General features: G+C 36.1%; 1 protein-coding gene across 5 annotated transcripts in view; it reads left to right on the plus strand.

The window, feature by feature from the left end:
- The window catches only part of LOC114896665 (CD302 antigen), a 129,661-nt gene that overhangs the window by 42,352 nt on the left and 59,589 nt on the right, over nucleotides 1–27,720 (plus strand). For all 5 annotated transcript variants that reach the window (XR_003793869.1, XM_029224778.1, XM_029224776.1 and 2 more), the window contains exons 14-26: nucleotides 2,242–2,323; nucleotides 3,242–3,310; nucleotides 5,735–5,849; nucleotides 9,623–9,658; nucleotides 10,053–10,228; nucleotides 10,901–10,968; nucleotides 11,250–11,329; nucleotides 11,918–12,057; nucleotides 14,097–14,202; nucleotides 14,436–14,596; nucleotides 19,988–20,117; nucleotides 22,949–23,175; nucleotides 27,325–27,490. Coding sequence is in view for 4 of the 5 variants with exons in the window: in XM_029224778.1 (XP_029080611.1) it covers nucleotides 2,242–2,323; nucleotides 3,242–3,310; nucleotides 5,735–5,849; nucleotides 9,623–9,658; nucleotides 10,053–10,228; nucleotides 10,901–10,968; nucleotides 11,250–11,329; nucleotides 11,918–12,057; nucleotides 14,097–14,202; nucleotides 14,436–14,596; nucleotides 19,988–20,117; nucleotides 22,949–23,175; nucleotides 27,325–27,490 (1,556 nt within the window). In the remaining variant the exon portion in view is untranslated. The remainder of the gene's footprint in view (nucleotides 1–2,241; nucleotides 2,324–3,241; nucleotides 3,311–5,734; nucleotides 5,850–9,622; nucleotides 9,659–10,052; nucleotides 10,229–10,900; nucleotides 10,969–11,249; nucleotides 11,330–11,917; nucleotides 12,058–14,096; nucleotides 14,203–14,435; nucleotides 14,597–19,987; nucleotides 20,118–22,948; nucleotides 23,176–27,324; nucleotides 27,491–27,720) is intronic.

Genomic DNA, 27,720 nt, shown 5'->3' on the forward strand with positions numbered 1-27,720 from the left:
AGGCAGAAATGGTCTTGAAAGCAGAGGTTTCTAAGGGAAGATGGGGAGCTAAGAGCAGACTGAGTGGAAATGGTGGGGACAGACCCCTAAAGAAGCTTTCTGTGGGAGCTGCCTATAGAGTAAATGCAGATGGCAAACGATCTTTGATCATCTTCCAGTCGTACTGTTGATTGTGCAAAGAAGATAAAATATCTAATGCTTACTTTAGGGAAACACAAAATTCTGCACAAATTCTCCAGGCCCAAATACATAATCTACAAAAATTAGAAAGAAATGAAGTTTGAGGAAGCAAACTTGACCTCTTTATTTTAGCTGTCTGACTTTAATTATAATGTATATGGCAATTATCTAGACCTGGTGGTTTAGAAATCCAGCAATCGGAAAGTATGATACATTTGGAAGTCTGTAGGAAAGCTCTGATTAGTTGAAGACACAAACTGCAAAATCCTTTTTTAGCTGCTAAATTCAAACTAGACTTAATTGTCTCCACTGGATTTATCTTAACTCTGCAAATTGGTAATCTTTCTTTCTGAAAGAAAACAGTAAAACAATAAAAACTGAAAGGGGACCGCCCTCATATTCCATTGCAGTAAGTTGAAAAGCTTGAGGTTGGTAAGGTGAAAAACATGCTTATTGATGTTAAAATATGAGGGAATGTTGAACAGAGGAAAGAGACGAAGAAAAGCAGTTATATCATTAAAAAGTGAGAAATTAATTTAAAATTAAGTTTGTTCCTGCCTTGGATTCACTGGCAAATATTTTTAAATGCAGACTTACTCTGTTTCCCAGCAGTCTTGTAACTGTACGTTCCATATGTTCCATAAATTCTCCTGAACTTGAGAGTAGGGTTTAACTTTAGATTTGGATTCTACCCCTTTTCTAATATGTGTTCTATTTATACTTAGCATTTATGTATGCATTGTTTTGCATATATAACATTCACTCAGGTACTGGTGGTACATGACATATACAATCAGAAGGTTAAATTATATGGAAATAACCAGCATCCCCAACCCACCACCCCCGCCAAAAAAAAAATTGCATGGTAAATGGTCTACTTTTTAAGGCCTAAGAAGTATACTATATTTTAGAGAGTATTTTCAAATGAAGTTAGAGGTGGAGAAATTTCTTACGGTTATAGCCCTTCAATTTATTGAAAATATCTCCCTGGTTAGAGTATAAGTTTAATTGAGGGGAAGGGATCACTTACAATGTATATCCCTGCCTCTATATGTTGTTGTATGTATTCTTCCTTGGAATGCCTATCCTTTCTCTGCTCAGCCAACCTGAATACTGGCACGTGGTAAACACTTAGATTATGGCTCGAAAGAAATGTTGGCAATTCTTCAAAGACTGTCTTTTGTCCTATTAACTCTACAAAATGTTTCCTGACTTCCTACAGTCCACAGTGACCTCTCCTTTTTCCAGAATTTTTGTAGTGCTTAAAATGTATGCAAATTTTTATCATTTGATGTTTTTCAAAAATGGTCTCATATTTTCTTTGTTCATATATATCTTGTCTCCCTAACTAGTTTATATGCCACTTGAGGGTAGATATTATGTCTTGTACTTCTCTGTATCATCATTGCACATAGCTCAATGCCTTGTACATAAAAGCATCATAGTTATGACGGTTAAATATATTCACTTAAGTGATTGCTTAATTATATTGCTCTGGTATAACCCATGGAGTTTGGTATTTAGAAAATATTGATACTTGAATGCTTGTTTTACTTTAAACTTAGTGGGCAGAGGGAATTAAATTTTTTTTTAAATCTCATTTAATAAAAGGTTAGCCAAGCCAAAGGTTAGCCAGGTTCTTCATTTTAAAGAAAAGATACTTGATAGTTATAGACAAATGCTTTAAGGAAATGCTATGGTTGTTTTTGTATCTGAAAACATTATCTAAAATTGAAGCTCTTCAGTAAAAGTTTTGAAATAATCATATACTTTTTTTCCCCTCCTAAGTTTTTCAAAGCAGAATAGTTTTTGCCTTTCATATGAAGAAAATAACATAAAATTTAGTTTAAGAAAGTCTGGTACTTTTTTGATAGCTACCCTGTAAATAGGGCTCAGTTTCATTTCAGGAGACTTGTTTATGTAGCTTGAAACTGTGTTTCTCAGTTAGTGAGAAGGTCTTCTGAATAAGCTTACATGTCTTAAGCATTTTAGACATGTAGATGCTAAATGTTTTTGCCAAATGCTGTGCTCACATTTTCTTAACACTTCCTTTTCACATAGTGACCAGCGTTGGCTTTGGATAGGTTTGAATAAAAGGAGCCCTGACTTACAAGGATCCTGGCAATGGAGTGATCATACACCAGTAAGTTTAATCTTTCTCGTTTAGGATAATATGGAAAGAGTATTTATTTCAATAACAAGAAAGTTGATTGTTAATTAATATAGCCATACAACCATTAAGTTATGTAGATGTATCTTTATTGAAATGGAAATAGATTCACATATATGAAGTGGGGAAAAATAAGTTACTAATCTCACTTTTATTAAAAAAATAACCATACACATAGTCTCTCTACATATAATCCAAAATACATAAAAATATAGATATATAAATATAGCGGTAATTTTGGGGTAGTAAAAGTGATTTTTTTTCTTTGTTTTTTTTCCTTTTTTTCATAATGAGCAACGTTTATTTTTATTATTTAAAAATATGAGTTATATAAAGAAAGAATTTTAATTGGAGGAAACAATTCAGGAGAACCTTAAAAAGTCCTTAAATATTATTTCAAATGTTTATATTATCCTAAGGAGAGGTTTTAGGTAACACTTAGAGGAGCAAGTTATTCTCAGGTATTAAATATTTGCTCCACATTACCGTGTGTCAAGTCATTGTGTGTTCTTTCGAAATGTAAAATTCCTTGACTTCATTTTCAAATTGTAGCATATCCAAGAATAGTCAATCGAATAACTAACATTTCAACACATACATTTAAAAAAAGTATTTTGCAAGCTCCTGATTCTTTATGACTCCAACTGTGAACTTAATACATGATTAACCTCCACTTCTGAAACTGTAGCCTCCTTTGTTTGGAATCTGAAGACCTCATGGCATTTTATAAGTCCTCACGTGATTTAGCATCCTGACATAAAAAAGAAATGAAAAAGTTTTCCTCCCTTGGCATATGAACACACTTGAGTTATTAAAGCTGCCTAAATTACATCTAAATTGCAAATATTTATACATCAGTCTTAAATTATCAAGCCTCTCTTGTCTTTTAAGGTGTCTACTATTATCACGGCAAATGAGTTTCAGCAGGATTATGATATCAGAGACTGTGCTGCTGTCAAGGTCAGTACAATGCTGGAAAATCTGCATATTTAAAAAATAAATCTGGCAGTATGTGCAGTCAGGCAACAGATCCATGAAGTGCCTTTTGCGTGTGGAGCATGATATTGGGTGCAATGGGAGGTTAGAAGTACACCCATGGCCCAGCCCTCAAGCAACCTAACTGACACTTAATTTGAGAAGATAAAATTCATATTCAAGAAAGACGACTCTTGTTACTATGCAGTAATAAGCTCCAAATGAGTGGGCTGAGGAGGGCTAGTGAAACTCAGAAGAGGAGGTGATTTCTATTGCCTATTTCCAGAAAGAGGTGGGACCTCAATTGGACCTTTAAGGATGGATAGAGTTTGTACAGGTAGGATAGGGTAAGGCATAAAAGAAAGTGGGAGTGGAAGGGAGAGGCTAAGGCAGTGAGGGGAACAATGCAGATCAAGAAGTTTTAGTTGGTGCTGTGGTTGAAAACAAAGGTGGGAAGTTAGACTGATGCCAGGTTAAGGAGTTTGTGCATTTTTTTGGTAGGCAACAGAGCATGATTAACTGTTTTTGTCAAGAACTACGGAGGGTGTGAGAAGATTCATCTTGAGGCAGATTTCAAGATGCAAAAGATAGGACCAGAAGACATGGAAGACCAGTTAGGCCTCTTCCTTTGCAGACTTCATTTGTTTATTCGTTCCATAAGTAGTATGTTCAAGCAGTCTGTGATGCTCTGGGGGGGTCAACAATGACAAGATATAAAACAGTCGTTGTCTTCACAGAACTTACAGTCTCATAGGAGGTAAAGACAAGTAAAAGGGCAATTACAAGGGCTATGACAGACAAAGTGTAAGTTTTATGCAAGAACAAGAGTGTTCCAGGAGAGTAACAATGACGGTGATGATGGTTATGATACAGCAGCTAACACTTGTTGACTCATGAGCCAGGTACAGTCATGTCACATATATTATCTCACTTAATACTTAAGCAACCTTGTCAGGTAGGTACTGTTACTGTATCCATCTCACGGGGAAGGAATGTGAGTTCTGAGTAACTTACATGATTACAGAACTGAAATTTAAACCCAGGTATATGGGTCTACTATGCTATGTATGGCATTTACAGAAACAGTCAGAACGGGTATTTGTTTATGGAGAAAATAGTAGTACATTTTAGTTTTAACTGATGTCTTGAATCCAGACTTGCAGTAAGAAATATGCTGTAGTAAGTTAGAATAAAGAAACTGGAGTTGAAGGAAAATGTTCATTAAAAAAAGAGTTCTCTAGTGGCCTAGTGGTTAGGATTCCGGGCTTTTACTGCCAGGGCCCAGGTTCAGTCCCTGGTCAGGGAACTGAGATCGCACAAGCCATGCAGCACAGCCAAAAAAAGAAAAAAAAAATCGCAAAGGGCCAAGAAGTGGATTTGAGGCGATTACCAACATTTTATAAAATGTAAGAGGATGAGGAGGAAGGAGACATCTAGAAAATATCTTTGCTATGTAAGCCCAAGAAAGAGATTCAGGAAGATGATTGACCAGAAACGTTGCACGAAGGTTGAGACCAAGTACTGAGAAGGCCATTGGAAAGCATTATTTCAAAGTAACTGTTTTAGTAAAACACTCTGTAGTATCATGCTGTTTTTATAGAATTCCCAGTTTAACAAATGAAAGAATGAAAACTTAATAGAAGTTTGTGAAGTTTCCAGAACACTGATGCAATAAACTACATTCTATGTAAGTTGTGTCCCTATGTGTGAAAAGATTGGAAGAACCTACCAAAAAAACTAAACAGAAGAGACACTGATCAGTAACAAGGCCAGCTAGGGCAGTGTCTGGAAGGAGAATCTTACCTCACCTGCCACCTTCTAACCCTCCAGAATGTTGCCCTTAAGAGATAGCAGTCCAAAAACTGATGGATGCTCCTACCAGGTCCTGTCCTCCCCTTTCCTTTCCCTGTTGCTTGCTGCCTGGAATTTGTAGAGAGCCATCTTAGACCACACAGAGGAGGGCAATATCCCAGAAACACAAAGCAATGCCAAAGGTGGAACTTGGGCCCCTGATGCCAGAGTTTTATGTCACTTTTCACAGATCTGCTATGATCACAGGCTGGTGTTTGGAAACCACTGAACCAAATATTCTTTTCTAGCTTGATCTTCCCAGAATTTAAAGTTGCAAGATTCTACAATTTCATATCAACAAAAAACAGAAAAAAAACCCCAGTAATTTGCATTTTGGACATAAACATGACCCTATGCTATATTTTATCAGTCCCTTTGAAGGCTCTTGCTTAGACTGTTACTGCTTAAACACTGCATTCTTTCATGTGTTCATTCATAAACATATATCCTAGGTGCTAGAGCTAAAGCAGAGTTAAAGACCACAGGGCTTACAGTTTAGTGTGTTGTATAAGGGCTGCATCAACTTGAAAATATTCTACAATCCTCTTCCTCCTTTAGGTCATTAATAGGCCATGGCGAAGAAGGTGGTATTTCTATGATGACAGAGAATTTATGTATTTAAGGCCTTTTGCTTGTGATACAAAACTTGAATGGATGTGCCAGATTCCAAAAGGTAAATGTAGTTATTCCTTTTCACAGTCTTCTCATGTGAACTTGTGAATGCTGAGCCAGAGTACCTAAGAGGGCATTTTAGTCTATAATTATAATTTCAAAAGCCTTTGACACTACAGTTAATATATTAAGCTCCATCCTGCCTGACTCCTACCCCTAGTAAGATGCTGCCCTATTGAAATTAGAGACGACCTTCCTCTTTTGTCATGAATGAAATTGTATAGGAGATAAAATTTAAGGCTAATTTAGGGAGATTAGGTCTTGGAATGAAGGATTATTTCAAGTGAAAGGAGAGACGAAGTAGAGGGAATCATTTTAATTTTTGTGTTGCAAAATGAAGGACGAAATGAAGACAGCCTTGGGAAGAATGAAGCAGAAGTCAGGAAATCAAATGTGGGCAGGTCCCCAATCTAAATTTTACAATTTAGAAACAGTTTTCAGTGAGCTCAAAATTACTAGTAGTTTATCTCATTCAGATTCAGGAAACCAGTTAGCTTGATAGTAGAGCCTTTGGTGACAAAACAGAGAGAAAGGATAATAAATAGGTATCCTTTTACTTCACTTTTTAGTAGGAAAATGTCAAGGATGTATTACAGAAAACGTTAAGAAGATTTTAACTCCCAAATTATTTTTAAGCAGATATTAGATACGTTAAATTAATATAATGGTAAATGCACAGGAAGTTCCAAAATGAATTTCTGAACTGAATGTAAACAGATCATCGAAACTAAAGGGAATTCCTCATACAAGTTCTCAGAAACCCAAAGATTATCTCATGGAACTGCCCATTAGGAGATTGTTCTTCTTTCCTAAACAAAGCTACCGTCTTGCCTTTAAAAGAGCTTCAGATGCAACATCCAGTGCAGTAACTGGAAAGTCTCTTTCACAGGGCAAACTGGGGGGTCATTAATAAAAGGGGAATTGTGTGTGTGTGTTGATGGGGTTTTTCTTTTTTGTGTGTGTGGAATTTATTTTTATTTATTTATTTAAATTTGTTTATTTATTTTTGGCTGCGTTGGGTCTTCGGTGCTGCATGCGGGCTTTCTCTAGTTGCAGCGAGCGGGGGCTGTTCTTCACTGCAGTGTGTGGGCTTCTCATTGCGGTGGCTTCTCTTGCTGTGGAGCATGGGCTCTAGGTGCGCAGGCTTCAGTAGTTGTCACGGGCTCAGTAGTTGTGGCTCATGGACTCTAGGGCACAGGCTCAGTAGTTGTGGCGCATGGGCTTAGTTGCTCCGCAGCATGTGGGATCTTCCCAGACCAGGGCTTGAACCCGTGTCCCCTGCATTGGCAGGCGGATTGTGAACCACTGCACCACCAGGGAAGTCCCTGATGGGGGTTTTCTAAAGGAGAAATTATACCTGAGTTAGTCCTGATTATTGATTAAACCTGAAAGAAGAAAAAAGGAAAACCAGCTTGGATACCTTTCAAGCAAGTGGCAAAGTAACTAATATATAATTAACTTGGACAATATCTCTGGCTTGAAGCATTAGTTGTGACACTCCTATTATTCTTTGGTATTTGGCATGCCACAGAGAGTGTCACTGCTCCCTCCAAAGTATGCTTTCACTGGTAGCTGTTCCCCTGCCTCATGTTTGAGTACTGAGGCAGACCCTAGAGTATACACCAGGAAAACCTTAGAAATGACAAACCAGTAACCACAGGAAATATTATGAAGAACATATGGTTTTCTTTTTTCTTTTTAATGTATTTGTTATTTTAAACAAAAGAGAAGGGAATTAACTAGCTTAGCAAACATAAATCAGGTAACCAAATAAATAAATCTTTTAAATAATTGCACCCCTGCTCTCTCCAATACAGAAACAAAATTAAAAACTATAGAACTTCCTGCCTCAGCCTATTTGCAGTCATTTGAAGCAATCAGTGATGGTTTGATCCAGGGTTTAAATGTTACATTAACTCCCCTTTGACAGTCCCTAAATTTCTGAGTTACAATGTGTCACATTCACTGGTTGGATATTTTCTTGGCTATTAGAACAGCCAAAGCCTGGTCAACTGGACACTTCTGTATTAATCTGTGTTTTCTGGTTTTCTTAAAGCAGTTTACCTCTTCAATAGCCCAAATCACCAAACCTTTTCTCTAGCTCTTGCCTTTTTTATTACCGCATACAGCTGGTTCTAATTAGTCCCCTCCTCTCTAAAAGGGATATTTTGACAACCTACTTTTTTTTTAATTATCATAATCACTATGGATATATATACTTTTTAAATATTCCTTTTTAGTTGCAAAAACAGTAGCAAAAATAAGGTTCATAAAAGTGTTTTTAGGAAAATGACCTATAAACACAACTTTTTTATATTGTGTTTCTTGATACCTTGTACACACATGCATGTTTGCAATCCTATGTAAAAAGGCACCTTTTAGGGCTTCCCTGGTGGCGCAGTGGTTGAGAGTTCGCCTGCCGATGCAGGGGTCACAGGTTCTTGCCCCGGTCCGGGAGGATCCCACGTGCCGCGGAGCGGCTGGGCCCGTGAGCCATGGCCGCTAAGCCTGCGTGTCCGGAGCCTGTGCTCCGCGACGGGAGAGGCCGCAACAGTGAGAGGCCCGCGTACCGCAAAAAAAAAAGGCACCTTTTATTTTGCTTTTCTCACTAATTTAAAGAAATTTAAATGTTAGCCATAGCTTTCCCTCAACATACAAATGAACAGAGTTCTTTGACAAGATTACAAACAAGAAACTATGTCTATTTTTTTAACTGATTTGCAGCATTGTTAATGGAAATTATCCAACATACAGAGGACTGAGTTAGAGAGAGAAACCACACATGCTGGATATATAGGCAGTCCTCGAAGTAGGGTCCTCTCGTGCATTGGCCCTGATACAATAGCAAAATTAAGAACAGCTATTTTACCCTGTAATTTCTAAAATCCCTCAGATTATGTCTTTGGCTTGAAACCATGTGACCTATGACCAGAATAAAAAGGGAGAGGAAAGCAGCTAGCATCCTGAGAGGAGCTGTTCTGTGCCTGGCCCTGTGTGGGGTGCTTGCATAGGGGTGATCTTATATGATCTTTACATTGTCTTTGTGAGTTAGGTAGGAGAGTTTCATTTTTATAGAATAGAAAGTTGGGGCTCAGGGAGTTAAACAACGGATCCCAAGTAGCGCAGCAGCAGAGTCTGAGGGCATTTAGACACTGACTCACCCAACTTCAAAGACCATAATTCTTTGTACGGTACCATATTTCCGGCTGGGTGAATTTTATTATTTTCTTCCCAGTTTTGTCTCTCATTTTCTCAAAAGTTTCAGTACTGGATCACTGAACATTTTTTTCCAAGGATATCTTGGGAGGCAATAAACTCTACCAACCTAGGTGTATTCAAATTGCATTAGATGGAGACGTCGTTCCTGAATAACCTCATCCTACAGTGATGATTATTTTGGTGCATATTCCTTAGTGCTTCTGTGTAATGTATACAATGTATTCATTTACTTATTTGTACTTTCTAATTATTATCTATACTTTATCCATCTAGTCTTCCTTTGTGACTTCTGTGATGTAAGGTAGAGAAGTGCTAGTAATGCTGTATTAATATTTAACAAATCTGCCTTTTTGGTTGCCACAAAAACAACTTTAGTGTGGGCTCCACAAAATTCAGTGTTATGAAGTGATCTTAACATGAAAGGAGATGGTTTGGCCAGAAATGGACAAATCTCAGCCATACTGCAAGTCCTCTTGAGTTAGACTAAAGGCACTTATTAGTACGCCATGGTCTGTAATTGGATACTAAACTTAAGCCATTTGCTTTCTTATACAGGTCGTACTCCAAAAATGCCAGACTGGTACAATCCAGGTGAGTTAAGAAAACTAAAATTTATCCAGAGCTGCTTTTACCTTTTCAGTGACGTATTTAGTTAATTATTTAAGCCCAGGCCTAAGTGCCAGCTTCTTCTCTATCGTGTCTTCAAATGAGATGAAGTATCTCCATGCAGGGAAGGTGATTAGCTGGTGTGGGGTGAGACTCTGAAGCTGGATTTATCCTTCTCTGTGAGTACAGGAGGGTAACAGAGTCACTCACTGGCTCAGGAATCCTTGGTTGGATCCTTCCAGGCAGCACTGCCCTGGCCAAAGAGAGCCAGTAATCTAAATGGATTATCATTTATAAATAGTTTTGAAAAATAATCCATGTGGAGAGGGTGCAGTTTGGGTTATGCAGTCATAATTGTGCTATTTTTCTTCTTCTTTAGAGCGTGCTGGAATTCATGGACCTCCAGTTGTAATAGAAGGGAGTGAATATTGGTTTGTTGCTGATCCCCGTTTAAACTATGAAGAAGCCGTCCTGTATTGTGCTAGCAATCACAGCTCTCTGGCTAGTTTAACATCATTTGCAGGACTAAGAGCCATCAAAAACAAAATAGCAAATGTAATTTAAAAGAATGTATTTTTTAATATTTTCTTATTTTTACATTTATTCTGTTAAAAAATTTTCAAAAATCTACAAAAGTTAAATGTTCCTCTCAAGTAAAATTTGCCTAACAACATATAAGTTCATCACTTCGGGTTAGAAAAGTTAAAAAGAATTGCTTAATGTTTTAAAACATTCAAGATTAATTATTAATGTCAGTTGGTAAGATGAGCTTCAACAGATAATATAAATTAGTCTAATTCCTTGTCATGTTTTTTACTAAAAGTTAACTTGGTAGTTAACTTGAGATTCTGTTTCTAATAATAACTAATTTTGCAAAATAGTTTTTTGGAGGAAAAATAATTTGTATATTTTAAAATTTATAACTAGTAGCAATAGGATACTATATGTCCAATTAATATATGTCCATAATTACAGTGACCATATTTTTTGTATGCAAAATAGGGCCTGTGAATATAAAAAGAGTTTCTAAACTACTTTTTTCTGTGAAAGGACCTGGTTTATGTAATTTAGAGACCAACGTAATGAATATCTGGAAATTATAGTGGTTTGTGGTTATGATGGGCCAGGGTATTAAATCAAAACTCTTCTAGAAAAGTCAGCACATATAAGGATGCGTGTTTAGTTGTTTTTCATTTTGTTTTGTTTTTGTGGGTTTTTTTTTTTCAGATATCTGGCAATGAGGAGAAATGGTGGGTGAGAACTACTGACCAGCTATTAGAACGTCGTTTTTTGAGGTATGTGACATCCTTGATGGTGCCTTTGTAAAGTTATCGTTTAAAAGAAGCAGTTCCAAATCCCTTTTTACTAAATGGAGTACTGTTTATAATTAGTTTTGAACATTAATCCATAAACTACCTAGACTAGAGAAACCAAATCCTTTAGCAAATGAGCATCAAGAAAAAGTAGTATAAAATAATGGCCTAACATTAAATTTAGAATTAAAATTACTTCAGTAAAAAACAGAATGGAACATGTAACTACATTATGAGCTGACACATCTCTTATTTTCTTTCAGCTCACGACATCCATTTCATCACTTTCCTATAACATTTGGAGAGGAATGCTTTTACCTCTCTGCCAAGACTTGGTTTAGTGGTAAGGTTAATTCCAAATCCTTTAACGTTAATTATGTAATATGTGAAGTTCAGGTTCAATTACTAGCTTAATCTTGCTTTCCTTTTGATTATATGTTTGGTAGCTTTGTCATATTCTGATTTATTGCTGATGACAGTAGATCAAGTTCCAAATGCAAATAAAGGTGCTTTTCACTGTGAATATTTTGACTTCCTTTATCCTAAAGCAGTTACTTAGAAATAAACTGACCACTTTCATAACCAATAAGGATATAGACAAATTCACAAAGATGAACAGGCAGCAATTCTAAAGTACAGTTTAGGTCCCTTTCCCCCTCATTAGCCTTCTTCAACTCTATTTCCTGCCATCAGGAACCATAGTAACTGTGTGTGTACCAAGTATGTTCATTTTTATAGGCAATATTTGTATGCTACAACTTACTAATATGAGTGATAATAATAGAAGACAAAAATAGCTAGGGAAGAAAAGGAATATCTTTTAACCATTTGGGAAAGATTGATTTAAAGAGACTTTCTTCACTACTGGATGGTTTTAAAATGCGCTGAATGGAAAATTCTCACCACAGTAATCCTGCTTTTCATTTCTCAGACATAAATAAACCAGCAGACTGTAGTACCAAGTTGCCCTTCGTCTGTGAAAAATACAATGTATCTTCATTAGAGAAATATAGTCCAGATTCTGCCGCTAAAATACAGTGCTCTGGGGATTGGATTACTTTTCAGAATAAGGTAAAAAGAGAATTGCTACGTTGTGCAAATGATGATTGCTTTCATGATGGTCATATGGCCTGTGGCAGAATGGCATCCCACCAAGTAACTTCACTAAGATAGACTCTGCATATTTCAGTATCTCACCTGATTCTCTACATTTTCAGAAACGAAGTTAACTCTCAGGTTAATCACGCGTACAGGTCTTTCAGAGTACCGTGTTCCTGTTCTGTTGCTGCTGACACTTAAACTGCCAAAGCTGATCTTTCAGTGAATAGTAATATATTGACTAGTCAGGACTATCTCTTTGGCTTGTAGGAAACTGGCTTAATTTCTGGCTGATAAATTTTCCCCCTTAAGGAAAACATCCAAGCAGCATTTACCAATCAAATTAGACCAGCATTTCCCAAACTACTTTTTGGGAATATACACATATGCTAACAAAATGTTAATCATTGATGTTGCTTCCAGAGCAGGGTTTATGATTAAATAGCTTTGGGAAATACCACATTCTATATTTGCTTCCTTGAGATGCACAATTCATATTGTTGTATGTATCCCTTAGGAAATGCATTTGGCTGCTAAAAAGATTACTATAGTATGCTAAAACATTTATTCTCTCAGATAAAAGAAGTTTGAAGATAAGCAGGCTGGGGTTGGTATGAAAGCTCTTTGGTCTTCAAAACCAGGCTTCCTTTGTTTTTCTGCTCTGCCATCCTCAACTTATGGCCTCCAAGCTCAAGTTCAGGGTGTTCTCTCTAGAGTCTTTTCTAGAAGCCACCCAATGACTTTATATTTCTCTGGCCATTCCAGTCTGTAAGGAGGCTGAAAAAAAAAAACCCATTTTATAGCATGTTTCAAGGAGCACAATTTGGGACATGTTACTCCACACTAACATGATCATAATATCAAGAAGAAAAAGGAAGAGATGTGTCTAACAGCTGAAAGCATCTGTAGTAAAGTTAAAATATTAGGGGTATATTTTGACTTTTTAAAATTTGGACAATCTTTTTCCCCCCCAAAGTACTAGATTAATTTACATAGTTGATGTAAATTTATGGTTTTTTGTTTGTTTTTATTGAAGTATAGTTGAATGAAAATATATTAGTTTCAGGTGTACAACATAGTGATCTGATATTTCTATAGATTACACACCATACAAAGTTATTATAAAATTACTGACTATATTCCCTTTGCTATGCATTACATCCCTGTGACTTATTTATTTTATAACTATTAGTTTGTATCTCTTAATCCCCTTCACCCCATTAAAATATCCTGTCAAGAGACAGGGGCATGATTTCTTTAAAAATGTGGTTTTTTTAATATAAGGTAATGATGAAGAATACATATTTGAAACCAAATGGAGCAGAGTCTAAATGCTGACCATACCATGCTATGGCTATTTCACGTATGGGTAAAGTTACTTAATGTCCTTGTGCCTCAGTTTTCCCATTTGTTGTGAGAATTAAATGAGATAATACTGTGCAAAGTGTTTTAGGAAGGAAGCACTCAATAAATGGGAGATTTTTTTAAAAGTAACTCAAGGACTACTCTTCAGTTGCTTAAATTAAGTGTAGAGTTGCATTCTTGGGACTTCCCTGGTGGTCCAGTGGTAAAGAATCCACCTTACGATGCAGGTGACATGGGTTCACTCCCTTGTCAGGGACCTAAGATCCCACATGCCATGGGGGCAACTGAGCCTGCACGCCACAACTACTGAGCTCACGTGCCTCAACTAGAGCCCATGTGCCACAAACTACAGAGCCCACGCGCCCTGGAGCCCACGCGCCACAACTGGAGAGAAGCCTGAGTGCCGCAACGAAGAGCCCGTGTGCCGCAACTAAGACCCGACGCAGCCAAAAATAAGAAATAAAATAAATAATAAATAAATCTTTCAAAAAAAAGAGTGTAGATCCATTCTTTTGCTACTACTTTGTGAGTGTCTATATCTCACAAACAGAAAATTAGCAGCCTTCTAAAAGATGAGGCATTTTCTTCCTATGTGAGCTTTCCCATGTGTGGAAATCTTATACTTCATATGTGTTCTTTGTTTGCAGTGCTTTTTAAGGATCAAACCTAAGTCTGTTACATTTTCTGAAGCCAGCGATACTTGTCACACCTATGGTGGAACGCTTCCTTCAGTGCTGAGCCAGAGAGAACAAGGTAGCAGAATTGTTTCGTAAACATGTTTTATTCTGATCTGGAGGCCATGTTTGTGTTGGGAGGCTGTGGGGAATTAACACATACAAAGAACCTTATTAGATTACTTTTTACAGAGTAGGTGAAAGATTATTCTGGTAGTTAGATAAGCAAGAGGTATTCATTGTGACATTTTTAGTATATCTTTAATTTGAATAAGTCAAATGTTTTTTTTAAAAAAAAAATCTTTCTGACAGATTTTATTACATCCTTGCTTCCGGATATGGAAGCTACTTTATGGATTGGTTTGCGCTGGACTGCCTATGAGAAGATAAACAAATGGATGGATAACAGAGAGCTGACATACAGTAACTTTCACCCATTATTGGTTGGTCGGAGGCTGAGAATACCAACAAATGTAAGGTTGTTTTTTTTTTAATCAGTAAACTACGTAGCTCTATGAAATACCTGAGTCTTCCACAAATTATTGGATTAAGAACAAGGGCCTATTTCATGAGTCGACTTATATGAAACGTCCAAATAGGCAAATCTATAAAGATAGAAAGTAGATTACTGGTTGCCAGAGGCTAAGAGGCTAGAAGGATTGGTGGTGATGGCCTAAAGCATATGGGATCTCTTTCTGGGGTGGTGAAAATGTTCTAAAATTGATTAGGGGTGATGGTTGCACAACTCTGTGAATATACTAAAAACTATAGAATATATGCTTTAAATCAATGAATTATACCATCTATGAACTATATCAATAATGCTGTCACAAGAAGAATAACAACAGAGCTTCCACAGCCTTCACGTAGATGCCCTAGTTTTTCATAGTAGTATCAGATTCCATAGCACTTATTTCATAACCATGTAAAGCCATCAATAGTGAGTTACAAATAGAAGCTAATATAAATGCTCTACTTATCATCTTGGAATTTGGAGCTGTCAGCCTCAGTCTCCTGAGGTTAAAAAGTATAAAATCTGTGGTTAGTGATCATTTTTCCCTAAGATCTAAATGTAAAGAAGCTATAGAATGGAAGAAGGCATTATATCAACAGTAGTTACCCTGTACCATGATATTGCTGCCCACTACTTCTGTCTTCCATATTTACTGGATACAAACCACCTTTTGCAAAAAAGGCAAAGGTTAAGAGATTAACTTTAAAGTTGAATTCCAAAAGTACATCCTAGACAATATCAACTGATATTCCTGATGCAATGGAACTTTGCTCAACGTTGACGTTGGTGGTAAAGGGAACTCTGCAACATGTGTAATTATGTACAAAGTAAATATCAAAATAATGCTTGGTTATTGTAGAACATTTGGAAGTTATAGAAGAGTAAACAAAATAAAGAAAAATATCAACCCTTATCCTGCTTATACTTAGGCTGGTAGCTTTTAACTCATGACCCATAGTAAGAAATAAATTTATATTACCATTCTGCACATAGATATAAATATAATATCGAATTGAAACAAAAGTTTCAGGAAATAATACTTACCCTTAGAGCTTATATTTCTTTCTTTTCTATTCTATTCTACTCTAGTCTGATCTAGTCTAGTCTAGTCAACCTATTCTCTGTGTTCTATCCTATTCTATTTCATTGTCACAAATAAGAATCAAGATCCACTGAACTGATTTCATGACCTACTAAATAAGTCTCAAACCATATTTGAATCCTGATCTAGGAAATCACAATGAATATTTCAGCATTTTTCTTCTAGGGCTTTTCTATACATTGTCTTCCTTGACATAGATAAGATCATAGTATATATACTGTTGTATCTACTTTTCTCACTTAGTATTATATCATAAGTAGTTTCTTATGCCATTAAAAGATGTGCTTGATAAGCATTTTGATGGTTGCACAATATTTCTTGACAGATATACCATCATTTACCTAAACAATGCTGGGTATTTTGGCTGTTTCCAGTTTTGCATAATCCTTAATAGTGCTGCAATTAACATCTTCATGCATGATCTTTGCTGTATATTTCAGGTTACCTCCCTAAGATAGATTTAGGAAGTGATATAGCCAGATCAAAAAATATAAGTAGTTGTAAAACTCTGGTTACCAAATTGGTTTCCAGAAAGGTTTATGAGTTTATATTTTTGTCAGCAATATATTGTGATTACTTTTCTATTCATACCAGTGTATTAATAATTTCCAACACTTATTGAGCAGCTAATATGTGTCAGACACTCTGCTAATGCATCACATGCATTATTTCATTTAATCTGCACAATAGATGTGAAACAGTCTGTACTCCTCTCCTATCTTAGAAATGTGGAGACAAACAGAGAGAGTCATGTAACTTGCCAGAAATCATGCAGGGTATGCGTGCAGGGTTGGCATTTAAATCCAAGTCTGCAGAGTCAGCATTCTTAGCTTCTCTACTGCATTGCCTCTACTACAATGCTCTAAGGAGAATTATCTTTTTAAAATTCTTGCTAATTTGATAGTTTAAATGATATCATATTTTCATTTGTATTGCTCTGATTTCTAATGAAAACATATAAATTCAGTAATAATTTGAATTTCATCCAATGTGAATTTCTTATTCTTTGACAATTTATCAAAGCCTTCATGTATTTCTTATTGATTTTATGACTGTGTAAATATTAAGTGTGCTAACCCTGTGTTTCTTGCATTTATTGCAGATATTTTCACAGGTTTTTTTTTTCTTTAGGTCTAATACCAAAAATATTACAGAAATAAGTTTTGATTTTTTTGATATGTGTTCAACTCTATTTCTTTTTTTCCCCTCCATTGCTTTTAGGTTAGAAAGTCCCTCATGTAAATGTTAGTTAAATGAATGCCTTTATTTTCTTCATTTTGTTTTATAGCTTGCTTTTTTGGTCTGACAGTATGATACATCCATGGTATATGGCATATGTTGTCAATGGTTACTTAATCCTTTTCCCTAATCCTGGCCAATTGTCTAGCATCATTTGTTGTATATACTTCCATCTGTTAAAATCAATATAGAATGCCTTTTTTATCATATGTGAAGTGTGCATGTGTATGTATGTGTGTGTGTATGAGACATATTCTTGTATAGCTCCCACACTGATCTAAATACTATAATGTTGCCATATTTCAAGAAATATAATAGGATTAGTTATCCTTTATTGTATGTCTTTTAAAAATATTTTTAGCTGTTTTTGTCTATTCTTCAAGACAAACTAGAATTATTTAGTTAATTTCCAATCTAAACAATTCAATAGAAAACTTCTGGTAAGAATTTGACAACATTTTAGGAAGAATTGACATCTTTTTATTAATTTTCCCTCAAGAATATGGTGTAACATATCTCTCCATTGATTCAAGTCTTCCTTTTAAATTCCTCAGTGAAGTTTTTAGAGAAGTTCTCTTTCTTTTTGCCATTGAGAATGGCAGCTTTTTAAAACTGTCTTACTGATATGTAGGAAATCTATTATTTGGGTATTTTTGTATATTTATTTCATAGGCATCCATCTTACTAAAAGCTCTTATTACTCCTCAGAGTTTTTCAGTAGATTTTCTTGGGTTTTCTAATTAGATAATCATAATTGGCAAATAACCATTCATGCTTCACTACATGTGGTAGGACTTCCAGAACCATGGTAAATACCAGGAGTAATAAATAACATCCTAGACTTGATCTAGACTTTAATGGGAATATCTGCAGTCTTTCATTATTATATTTGATGTGGACTTTTTGTTTAAGATATATCATTTATTTAGAATTTTTATTCAGGAATAAGTAGTGGATTTTCTAAAACTTGTTTTCACCATCTATTGAAATTGTCATACAGTTTTTCCCATTAGGCCTATGGATATGTAGTATACTACATTAATAGATGTTATATTAAACCATTTTTATCTCCTTATCATAAAATCTAGTTGCTGAGAGTGGGTTATTATTTTACTACTGAATTAGATTTGTTAGAATTTTATTTGGGAATGTTTTCATCTCTGTTCATAGAGTTAATTTTTTTAAGCTTTTTTTTTTTTCTGATCATGTCAGCTTCATAAGATGAACTGGGTAGTTTTCTGCCTTTGTGTTTTGAAATTATGACTCAGTCTGGGGAATTATCTTTCCCTGAAAGTTTGAAGGAACTGTATACAAAACCATGTGATATTAGAACCCTGTTCAGAGATCATTGTTTAATACTAATGCCTTAGGAAATTCACTTAACTTTGCTTAAGTCTCATTTTTTCATCTGTAAGTTCTGATACTGTTGTTCCTACAACATAATGTGAGGATTGCATAAAATATTTCATTTAAAGCTTTTAAGCACAGTACCTGACATATAGTTTTAAAAATGAGCATTATTATTAATTTTCAATTTCCTCTAAAGTTACTGGTACATTTTAGTGTTTCTACTTTTCCTTTTAACAGTTATGCTAATTTGTATATTTCAAGGAAGTTGTCTATTTCATGTAGATATTCAAATGTATTAGAATAAAGTCGTGTCTGCTATTATCTTTTAAAATCTCCATGTCTTATTTTAATCGTTTTTACTTTTTCTTATTTAGATTTTTACAAAAACTAGTGTATGTTACTGGTTTTTTCCTCCCCTTTCTCCACCGCCTACTCCTATTGCTTGAGATATACAAATACTACTACATTTTTCTATCCTGTTTTTCTTGGAGTTATATTTTTGCTGATTTTCTAATCTCATATTGAATTCTTAGTTCATCTTTCCTTTAAAAATCAGAATGCATTTAATAATACATGTTTGCCTTCACATAAAGTTTTACTCATATCTCTTGTAATATTTCTCATATTAGTCTTTCCTATAATTTTTTCATTTTTGTTTTAATGTTTATTGAATAGCATGGGAGTATGCAGTTTTTTTAAAACTTTTTTAGCTCCTGGGATAAGCTTACTTTTCTTATTTTTCTGAGTGTGATATGTTTCAACCATACAGAAAAGTATAGGGACAATATACTTTGAATAAATTTCCATGTCTAATGTTATTGATTTGTGGTCAGAGAATGAAATCTAGATAGATACTTTTATTTATGGATGTTTTATAGTGACAAGTATAGGATCAAAGCTTTAAGGTGAGTTCTCTATTGTGTGGTACACCATTTGTCATTATAAAAAGTTTATAAACATCTAATGAGTTGAATTAACAGTCATTACTTTTTTGCTCACTTGCAACGTCAAGAAGGAGAGCAGAGTGTTAAATATTATTATAATTGTGTATTTGTCTTCTAACAGTTTTTCTCCATCTGTTTTGAAGATGTATTCATCAATATTGCCACTATTTTGTTCTATAATTTCTAAAGTTAATTGCCCTTTCCCATGTTTTGAAAGTTTATCAGAAGACACAGACCTACTAGAGAATGGACTTGAGGATATGGGGAGGGGGAAGGGTAAGCTGTGACAAAGTAAGAGAGTGGCATGGACATATATACACTACCAAATGTAAAATAGATAGCTAGTGGGAAGCAGCCGCATAGCACAGGGAGATCAGCTTGGTGGTTTGTGACCACCTAGAGGGGTGGGATAGGGAGGGTGGGAGGGAGGGAGACACAAGAGGGAAGAGATATGGAAACATATATATATGTATAACTGATTCACTTTGTTATAAAGCAGAAACTAACACACCATTGTAAAGCAATTATGCTCCAATAAAGATGTTAAAAAAAAAAAAAGAAAGTTTATCAGGTTTTTCTTAGTGATTTCATGGTCAGCTCCTTAATGGAGTTTTTTACAGGAAGAAAAATCCAATTTGGAATATAAAGTTCCCTTGCTGGGATCTTCAGACTGTTAGTTTCATAATTGCTTGTACATGTTTGCCTTTTTGTTTAGATTTTTGATGAAGAGGTGTCCTACCACTGTGCTCTAATGCTCAACCTCCAAAAGTCACCTTTTACTGGGACGTGGAATTTTACTTCCTGCAGTGAACACCATACTCTGTCTCTCTGTCAGAAATATTCAGGTATAGATTATTATTTAGATGACTATGGTACTTTATGCTGTTAGATATGTACAGTACTTTTTCACAAAAAAACTTATAAATTAATATTAATTTGTAATCATACAGCTTCCTTAAAATTTTAGCATGACTAAATCCATACTGGCTCAGTGAGCCAAATTAGCTCAAATAGAATGTGATTTTTTGTCAAGATCATTGCCATAATTAAATATCAAAATTAAGTATCCAATGAAGTTTGTTAATCGGTGTTATCTAATGACCGTAAATTATGATTGCATTTTGTTCTCCTTTCTGCTCTGGAATTTTTCAGATTTTACTGCCATGAGGAAAGGAGGAGAAAAACAATGTTTTTAACTGAGTTCGGTATAAACAATCATGGTTAAATCTAGCACTCAAAAAAAAAAAAAGGATGTGAAGCATTATAAATGGATCACTGTCTATGCCCTCCTATAACCCAAATAAAAGTAAAATGTTAAAAGTAGGAATCATCTATATATTCAAAAAGATATTTTTTTAAAGGTATTAAATCATTTTCATTGGTCACAGTAAGTTTTTAAACAAACAATTAAAAAAAAAAACCTTTGCCATGTAATGAGAACTTCAAGTAGCTAATCCATGTGCTTCTGGGTTTTTATTTTATTTTATTTTATTTTTATACAGCAGGTTCTTAATATCTATTTTATACATATTAGTGTATATACGTGAATCCCAATCTCCCAATTCATACGTTTGTTCTCTACATCTGTGTCTGTTTCTGCCTTGCAAACCAGTTCATCTGTACCATTTTTCTAGATTCCACGTTTGCATTAATATACGATATTTGTTTTTCTTTTTCTGACTTACATCACTCTGTATGACAGTCTCTAGGTCCATCCATGTCTCTACAAATGACCGTTTCATTCCTTTTTATGGCTGAGTAATATTCCATTGTATATATATATACCACATCTTCTTTATCCATTTGTCTGTCGATGGGCATTTAGGTTGCTTCCGTGGCCTGGCTCTTGTAAGTAGTGCTGCAGTGAACGTTGTGGTACATGCCTCTTTTTGAATTATGGTTTTCTCAGGGGATATGCCCAGTAGTGGGATTGCTGGGTCATATGGTAATTCTATTTTTAGTTTTTTAAGGAACCTCCATACTGTTCTCCACAGTGGCTGTATCAATTTACATTCCCGCCAACAGTGCAAGAGGGTTCCCTTTTCTCCACACTCTCTCCAGCATTTGTTGTTTGTAGATTTTCTGATGATGACCATTCTAACTGGTGTGAGGTGATACCTCATTGTAGTTTTGATTTGCATTTCTCTAATAATTAGTGATGTTGAGCAGCTTTTCATGTGCTTCTTGGCCATCTATATGTCTTCTTTGGAGATATGTCTATTTAGGACTTCCGCCCATTTTTTGATTGGGTTGTTTTGTTTTTTCAATATTGAGCTGCATGAGCTGTTTATATATTTTGGAGATTAATCCTTTGTCCATTGATTCATTTGCAAATATTTTCTCCCATTCTGAGGGTTGTCTTTTCATCTTGTTTATAGTTTCCTTTGCTGTGCAAAAGCTTTTAAGTTTCTTTAGGTCCCATTTGTTTATTTTTGTTTTTATTTCCATTGCTCTAAGAGGTGGGTCAAAAAAGATCTTGCTGTGATTTATGTCATAGAGTGTTCTTCCTATGTTTTCCTCTAAGAGTTTTATAGTGTCAGGTCTTACATTTAGGTCTCTAATCCATTTTGAGTTTATTTTTGTGGATGGTGTTAGGGAGTGTTCTGATTTCATTCATTTACATGTAGCTGTCCAGTTTTACCAGCACCATTTATTGAAGAGACTGTCTTTTCTCCATTGTATATCCTTGCCTCCTTTGTCATAGATTAGTTGACCATGGGTGCGTGGGTTTATCTCTGGGCTTTCTATCCTGTTCCATTGATCTATATTTCTGTTTTTGGGCCAGTACCATATTGTCTTGATGACTGTAGCTTTGTAGTATAGTGTGAAGTCAGGGAGTCTGATTCCTTCTGCTTAGTTTTATTCCCTCAAGACTGCTTTGGCTATTCGGGGTCTTTTGTGTCTCCATACAAATTTTAAGATATTTTGTTCTAGTTCTGTAAAAAATGCCATTGGTAATTTGATAGGGATTGCATTGAATCTGTAGATTGCTTTGGGTAGTGTGATCATTTTCACAATATTGATTCTACTAATCCAAGAACATGCATGGTATATCTCTCCATCTGTTTGTCTCATCTTTGATTTCTTTTATCAGTGTCTTACAGTTTTCTGAGTACTCCATGCGCTTCTGAAGAACTTTTTGCTAAATTAATCTTTGCTTATTTGTCTCATACTTTTTAGTAACTGCCTTTTTCAGAGAGGTACTGTAAATCAATAATTCAAATATATCCTCTTAGGGGTGGTTGTATACACTTTTTCGTGGGTTCTCCCAGATGAAAACTTGTAAGGGGACACCCAGCACCTCCTGTTGAAGCAGTTCAAACAAAGGAAGAATTTGACACCAATCTGAAATGGTAATCTTATTGCCATTAGAAGTCGTCTACTTTTATTTATAGCTTTTCTCCTATTACAGTTTACTTTTATTTATAGCTTTTCTCCTTCCTAAATCAGATCAACTAAATCAGAATTTTGTTCTAATTGTAAAAAACAAATTTGTGGTTCACAAATTTACCTAAGGTATACAGCAAAACATACCTAGTTCTCCCACCCAAAGTCTAAAATAAATGAATAGATAAGTAATACCTAAAGTACATTGTTACAGGGAGAAATTTGAAAAAATGTCCCATGACTTGCCAAGTAGGTGGTTTTTGTGGCTTTATTTTTCTTTTACACACAGAAATTGAAAGCAGACAGACCTTACAGAATACTTCAGAAACTGTGAAGTATCAAAATAATCTGTACAAAATAATGCTGAAGACTCTGACTTGGACTGATGCTCTAAAGGAGTGCCAGAAAGAAAACATGCAGCTGGTGAGCATCACAGACCCTTACCAGCAGGCCTTCCTGACTGTGCAGGCGGTCCTTCATAACACTTCTTTATGGATTGGACTCTCCAGTCATGACGTAAGTTTTCAGTCCCACTGCCAGGATTGGGTGACGGAATGTGACATTTTTTATTGCACACAGCATCTCTCATATCAGACTAAAAGAAACCAGAGATCATAAAATCTTACTCCAGTGAATGAATTTCATGAGGTATGTAATTTTTAGCAGCAGTCATCTTTCCACTGTTGAAAGATCAGGTGCTTTATCGTTTAGCTTAAGAAAAATCTCTAATGGACATATATAGCTGAGCACTTCTTTTTATTTATTCCAATCGAAGATGGAGCTGGAATCAGGAGCTGCCATGTCTCCTCAGCCAATGAAAAGAAGAGAGGGAGGGAAGAATTAAAAGTTCAGATGGGGTTGGTGAGCAGAAGCCCATGAACGTTATTAAAGGGCTTTTTATCCCTTTCCAAATCAGCAGAGTGAAATTAAGCCACTCTACAAAGGGATTAGAATAGCATTTTGCCACATCTCAAGCCCTGATCTTGGGTACTTCTCATTCATTTCATAGCCCAGCAAAGAATGCTAGTCTCCTATTAATTCCCAGCACTAAACTTCATACATGTAGCACAAACAGGAATGTTTATGCTACTAAAGCTTTTGGCTATAATTAATAGGGAATCTTTTTTTTTTTTAAATAAAGCTGTAGCATTCCTCTCAGCATTGTAGGCCATTTTTGCCTCTTTTCTGATTCTTGTATGTAATAAGCTGATGCTCTGCTCACGGAGATGTATTGAAAAGTAAGATATAGGGCTGGTATAAAAGGCTGCGTACATTGTGCACTGATGGGGGTGCCACTTATTTATAAAGATTGTGATGTGAATTTTGCTTCCTGCATCTGTGCAGTGTGTGACCCGTAAAGCCCTAGTTAGATAAGTGTCACCTGAACCAGTATTCCTAATCCACTCTCGGAGGGAAGGTAATTGGGAGAGTAGGAAAGAAGTGTCCATTGCATTATGAAGCAAACCTGAGTTATGTAGATGGTAGGCTAACCCTCAGTATACCAAGATGGTTTTAGGGCTGCATGGAGAAAATGTGATTGAAGACAATTTAAGTCCTTGCGCAAACCCCAAGTTGAACTGGAGAATGGATGAAAAACTTAAGACGCAGAAGTATACATTATCTTTGACAAACTCTGGACTTATTACCACCAGCATTTGTCAGAAGCTCAATTAAAAAAGCAGTATTTAGAAATTGCTTGAAGACTAGCTTCTCCAAAATTCTGGATTTTAAAATGTACCCTCAGGTCCAGCCAGGTTATCAGCTTGAACTGCTTCCCTAGACCTCACAGTATCAATTCCTTCATAACATTGCTTTACTTCCTTTCTCTTTTGTGTTTGGCATTATGTGAAACCCATCACTGTGTCTCTTGTGTGGGTGGTAATTAAGTTATCACATTTCCTAGTTTTAACCACCTTAAACCTTTTTAAACAAAAGCAGTATTGTTGCTGGAGAAAAATCATAAAGTTAGAATAAATTAAAAGAATAAAATTGGAATCACCTATAATCCCAGTATCTAGTGATAAAAGTGGTTTAAATATTTGGTATATATCCTTCAAGTTATTTTTCTACGTACATGTATTTATTTTTAAGACACTTCGGATCATACAGTTTTGTAACTTTTTTTCCCCACTTGATGATTTCGGTCTTCTTTCTTATCCTATTTTCAGTCGTCACCTGTGTTTTTCTTCTCCCTTTTGCTCTTTAACATATTAAATTTTACATAGCTGTTTCTTATGTATCTTCATAAGCTGCCTGAAATCTTTGGAACATGGCAGAGTGTAAGTAAATACAACTTTACATTGAAAGCAATGGGAAGGTTTTGAAAGATTTTAAACATGGTAGTAACAATATCAGATTTTGACTTGAGAAAAACTATGCTGGGCAGAAGCTGGGGAAGGAAGTGAGCAGTCCAGAAATAGAAGACCAGTTAGAGTTTCTTGTAGACATTCATGCAGGAAATGATGTTGGTCTGGACTGAGGCATGTTTACAGTGTCTGCAGTGCAGCAGTTCTGGGCTATAGAAGGTCTGGAGTGTGGCTGTGAGAGCAGGTCACTCGAGTACATAGAAGTGAAAGTCCATAGAAGAAGAGGAAGTCAAGAAGGCTTGGGAACGGGGTGAGTCATCCACATGAACATAGACGTCCCTAAGTCAGTGGTAGGACCAGAAGGACAGAGCAGGGCATGGGACACCTTAGTAAATATCAGGAAGGAGCAAGGGGGCCAAGACCAAAGTGAATGTCAGAGAGACGGAAGGACTCTGGGAGTTTGCCAAGACCTCAGTGAATGTCAGAGAAGAAGGGCATAAACCTCAAAGGAAATGACTGAAGGAAATAAAAATACCCACTATGTCATTCTCAAGGCTCTGTGATATCTGAGACTAAAAAAACAAGCAGCCCTTCCCTTGTGGATGCTGAAAGGAACTTATTCTATTAGAAAAGACAGGTTTTAATTAAGATCAATGAAGGTCTAGAATTTAGTGAAGAGATACTTATAGTCTTAATAAAGAGATTTAGTGTTCAGTAAAGAGATGGTGGGAGTGGGATGACTTATCTACAAGGAACAGAAGTTCCCAAGGCCCAGGGACCTGAGTTAGTTGGGAGTGCAACAAGGGGGAAGGAATCCAGGGTAATACTCAGTACAGGTAACATCACAGGGGCAAAGGGCCACATTTGAGGCCACTTGGTTTAGAGATTAACTGGCCATAAGTTTACAACTGGAACACTGGTAGAGAACACTTCTGAATGAAACAGTTGGTGGTGTTGAGGTTTGACCACATTTGCTATTTTTGGTTCACTAAGGAGACTGTGAGACTGTGTGTGGCCTTTGGCCCAATGTTCCAAATAAACCAGTGATGCAAAATTGCCCCAGGCCTCAGGAAAGCATAGCTCAGTGGGTCAGTGTGGAAGGGCTGGTGCTCTGGCAGCACCACAGGAAAACTCAGGCAGGCCTGTACTTCACAATCCATCTCCTGCACATCTGTACCTACCTTGTAAAGCCTCTCTCAAGACAGGTGGGTGGTCAGGCCCTTGTCAGGATGTAAAGACAGATGTTCACAGACTTCTAGCGCACAATAGAATGTAGTGAATAAGGAAGTTTCTCTTCAAAGACAAATGTGAAAAGGGTGGTGTGAGATCCACAGGGCCTGAAGGTTTAAGAGGGAGGGAGCTGACATCTCTGTAGCTCTTATTGTGTACCAGATAGCCACTGACTTATGTGTCTTACACGTTACCCCATTAATTCCAACCCCATGAGATTAAATGTCACATCCATTTAATAGATGAAGGGATGGAAAAGCGGCAAGGTAATGCCACAATCAAAAGCTAACAAGTGACCAAACCAGAATTCAAAACTAGGTATGCTTAGCTCTAAAGCCCGTGTTCTTTCCACTACTACATATTATCTCTAAGTTAATCAGAGCTTACAGTAGTCCTCACTCCATTTTAGCTTTCTGATTTCCAACAACCAATGGTTCCAATTTTGTGTGAGGCAGCAAAGCATAATGGTTCAGACCATGGACTCCAGGGCCTAATGGCCTGGATTTGTATCCCAGCACTGTGGTTTACATTCTGTATGACTGTGCACATTACATGACTTCAGTTTTCTCATCTGTAAAATGGATATAATAATAGTACCTATCTCATATGGTTGTTATGAGGATTATATAATATTTGCAGAGTACCTAAAACAATGCCTGGTACGTAGTAAGTGCTGTGTAAATATGTGCTAAACATAAGATAAAATTTAAAATTATTAGATTGGGGACTTCCCTGGTGGAGCAGTGGTTAAGAATCCACCTGCCAGTGCGGGGGCCACGGGTTCAAGCCCTGGTCTGGGAAGATCCCACATGCCACGGAGCAGCTAAGCCCGTGACCACAACTACTGAGCCCACGCACCACAACTACTGAAGCCTGCGTGCCTAGAGCCCATGCTCTGCAACAAGAGAAGCCACCACAATGAGAAGCCCACGCACTGCAATGAAGAGTAGCCCCAGCTCGCCAGAACTAGAGAAATCCCGTGTGCAGCAACGAAGACCCAACACAGCCAAAAATAAATAAATAAAATTAAACAAATTTAAAAATTATTAGATCGACCACGAGGGTCAAAATCATACAATAGGGATAACGTGAAGTATAACCACTTAAGATATATTTCTGCTCCATACAGGATGAACTCAACTTTGGTTGGTCAGATGGGAAACATCTTCAATTTAATCGCTGGGCTGAAAATAATGAACAACTTGAAGACTGTGTAGTATTAGACACTGATGGATTCTGGAAAACATCTGACTGCGATAATAATCAGCCAGGCGCTATTTGCTATTATTCAGGAAGTATGCTAATTTCAAATATTTTAATTCTTAAATTGTTATCAGTCTCATGAGTAGTGGAATTTTGAGGAAATAGTTTTGTAAAATCTGGTTTTAAAGTTATAAAGCAATTATAATCATGTCCTTTTTACAACAAAATCTGTTGTGAAAATTTGTATTTGAGAATTATTATATGTTACATATTTTGTCATTAATTTGTTATTTTAGATATGTTTTATCTTTATTTTTGTCAA

The sequence above is a fragment of the Monodon monoceros genome, unplaced genomic scaffold, assembly GCF_005190385.1.
Source record: "Monodon monoceros isolate NGI ecotype Baffin Bay Population unplaced genomic scaffold, NGI_Narwhal_1 Super_Scaffold_16, whole genome shotgun sequence".
Taxonomy (NCBI): Eukaryota; Metazoa; Chordata; class Mammalia; order Artiodactyla; family Monodontidae; genus Monodon; species Monodon monoceros.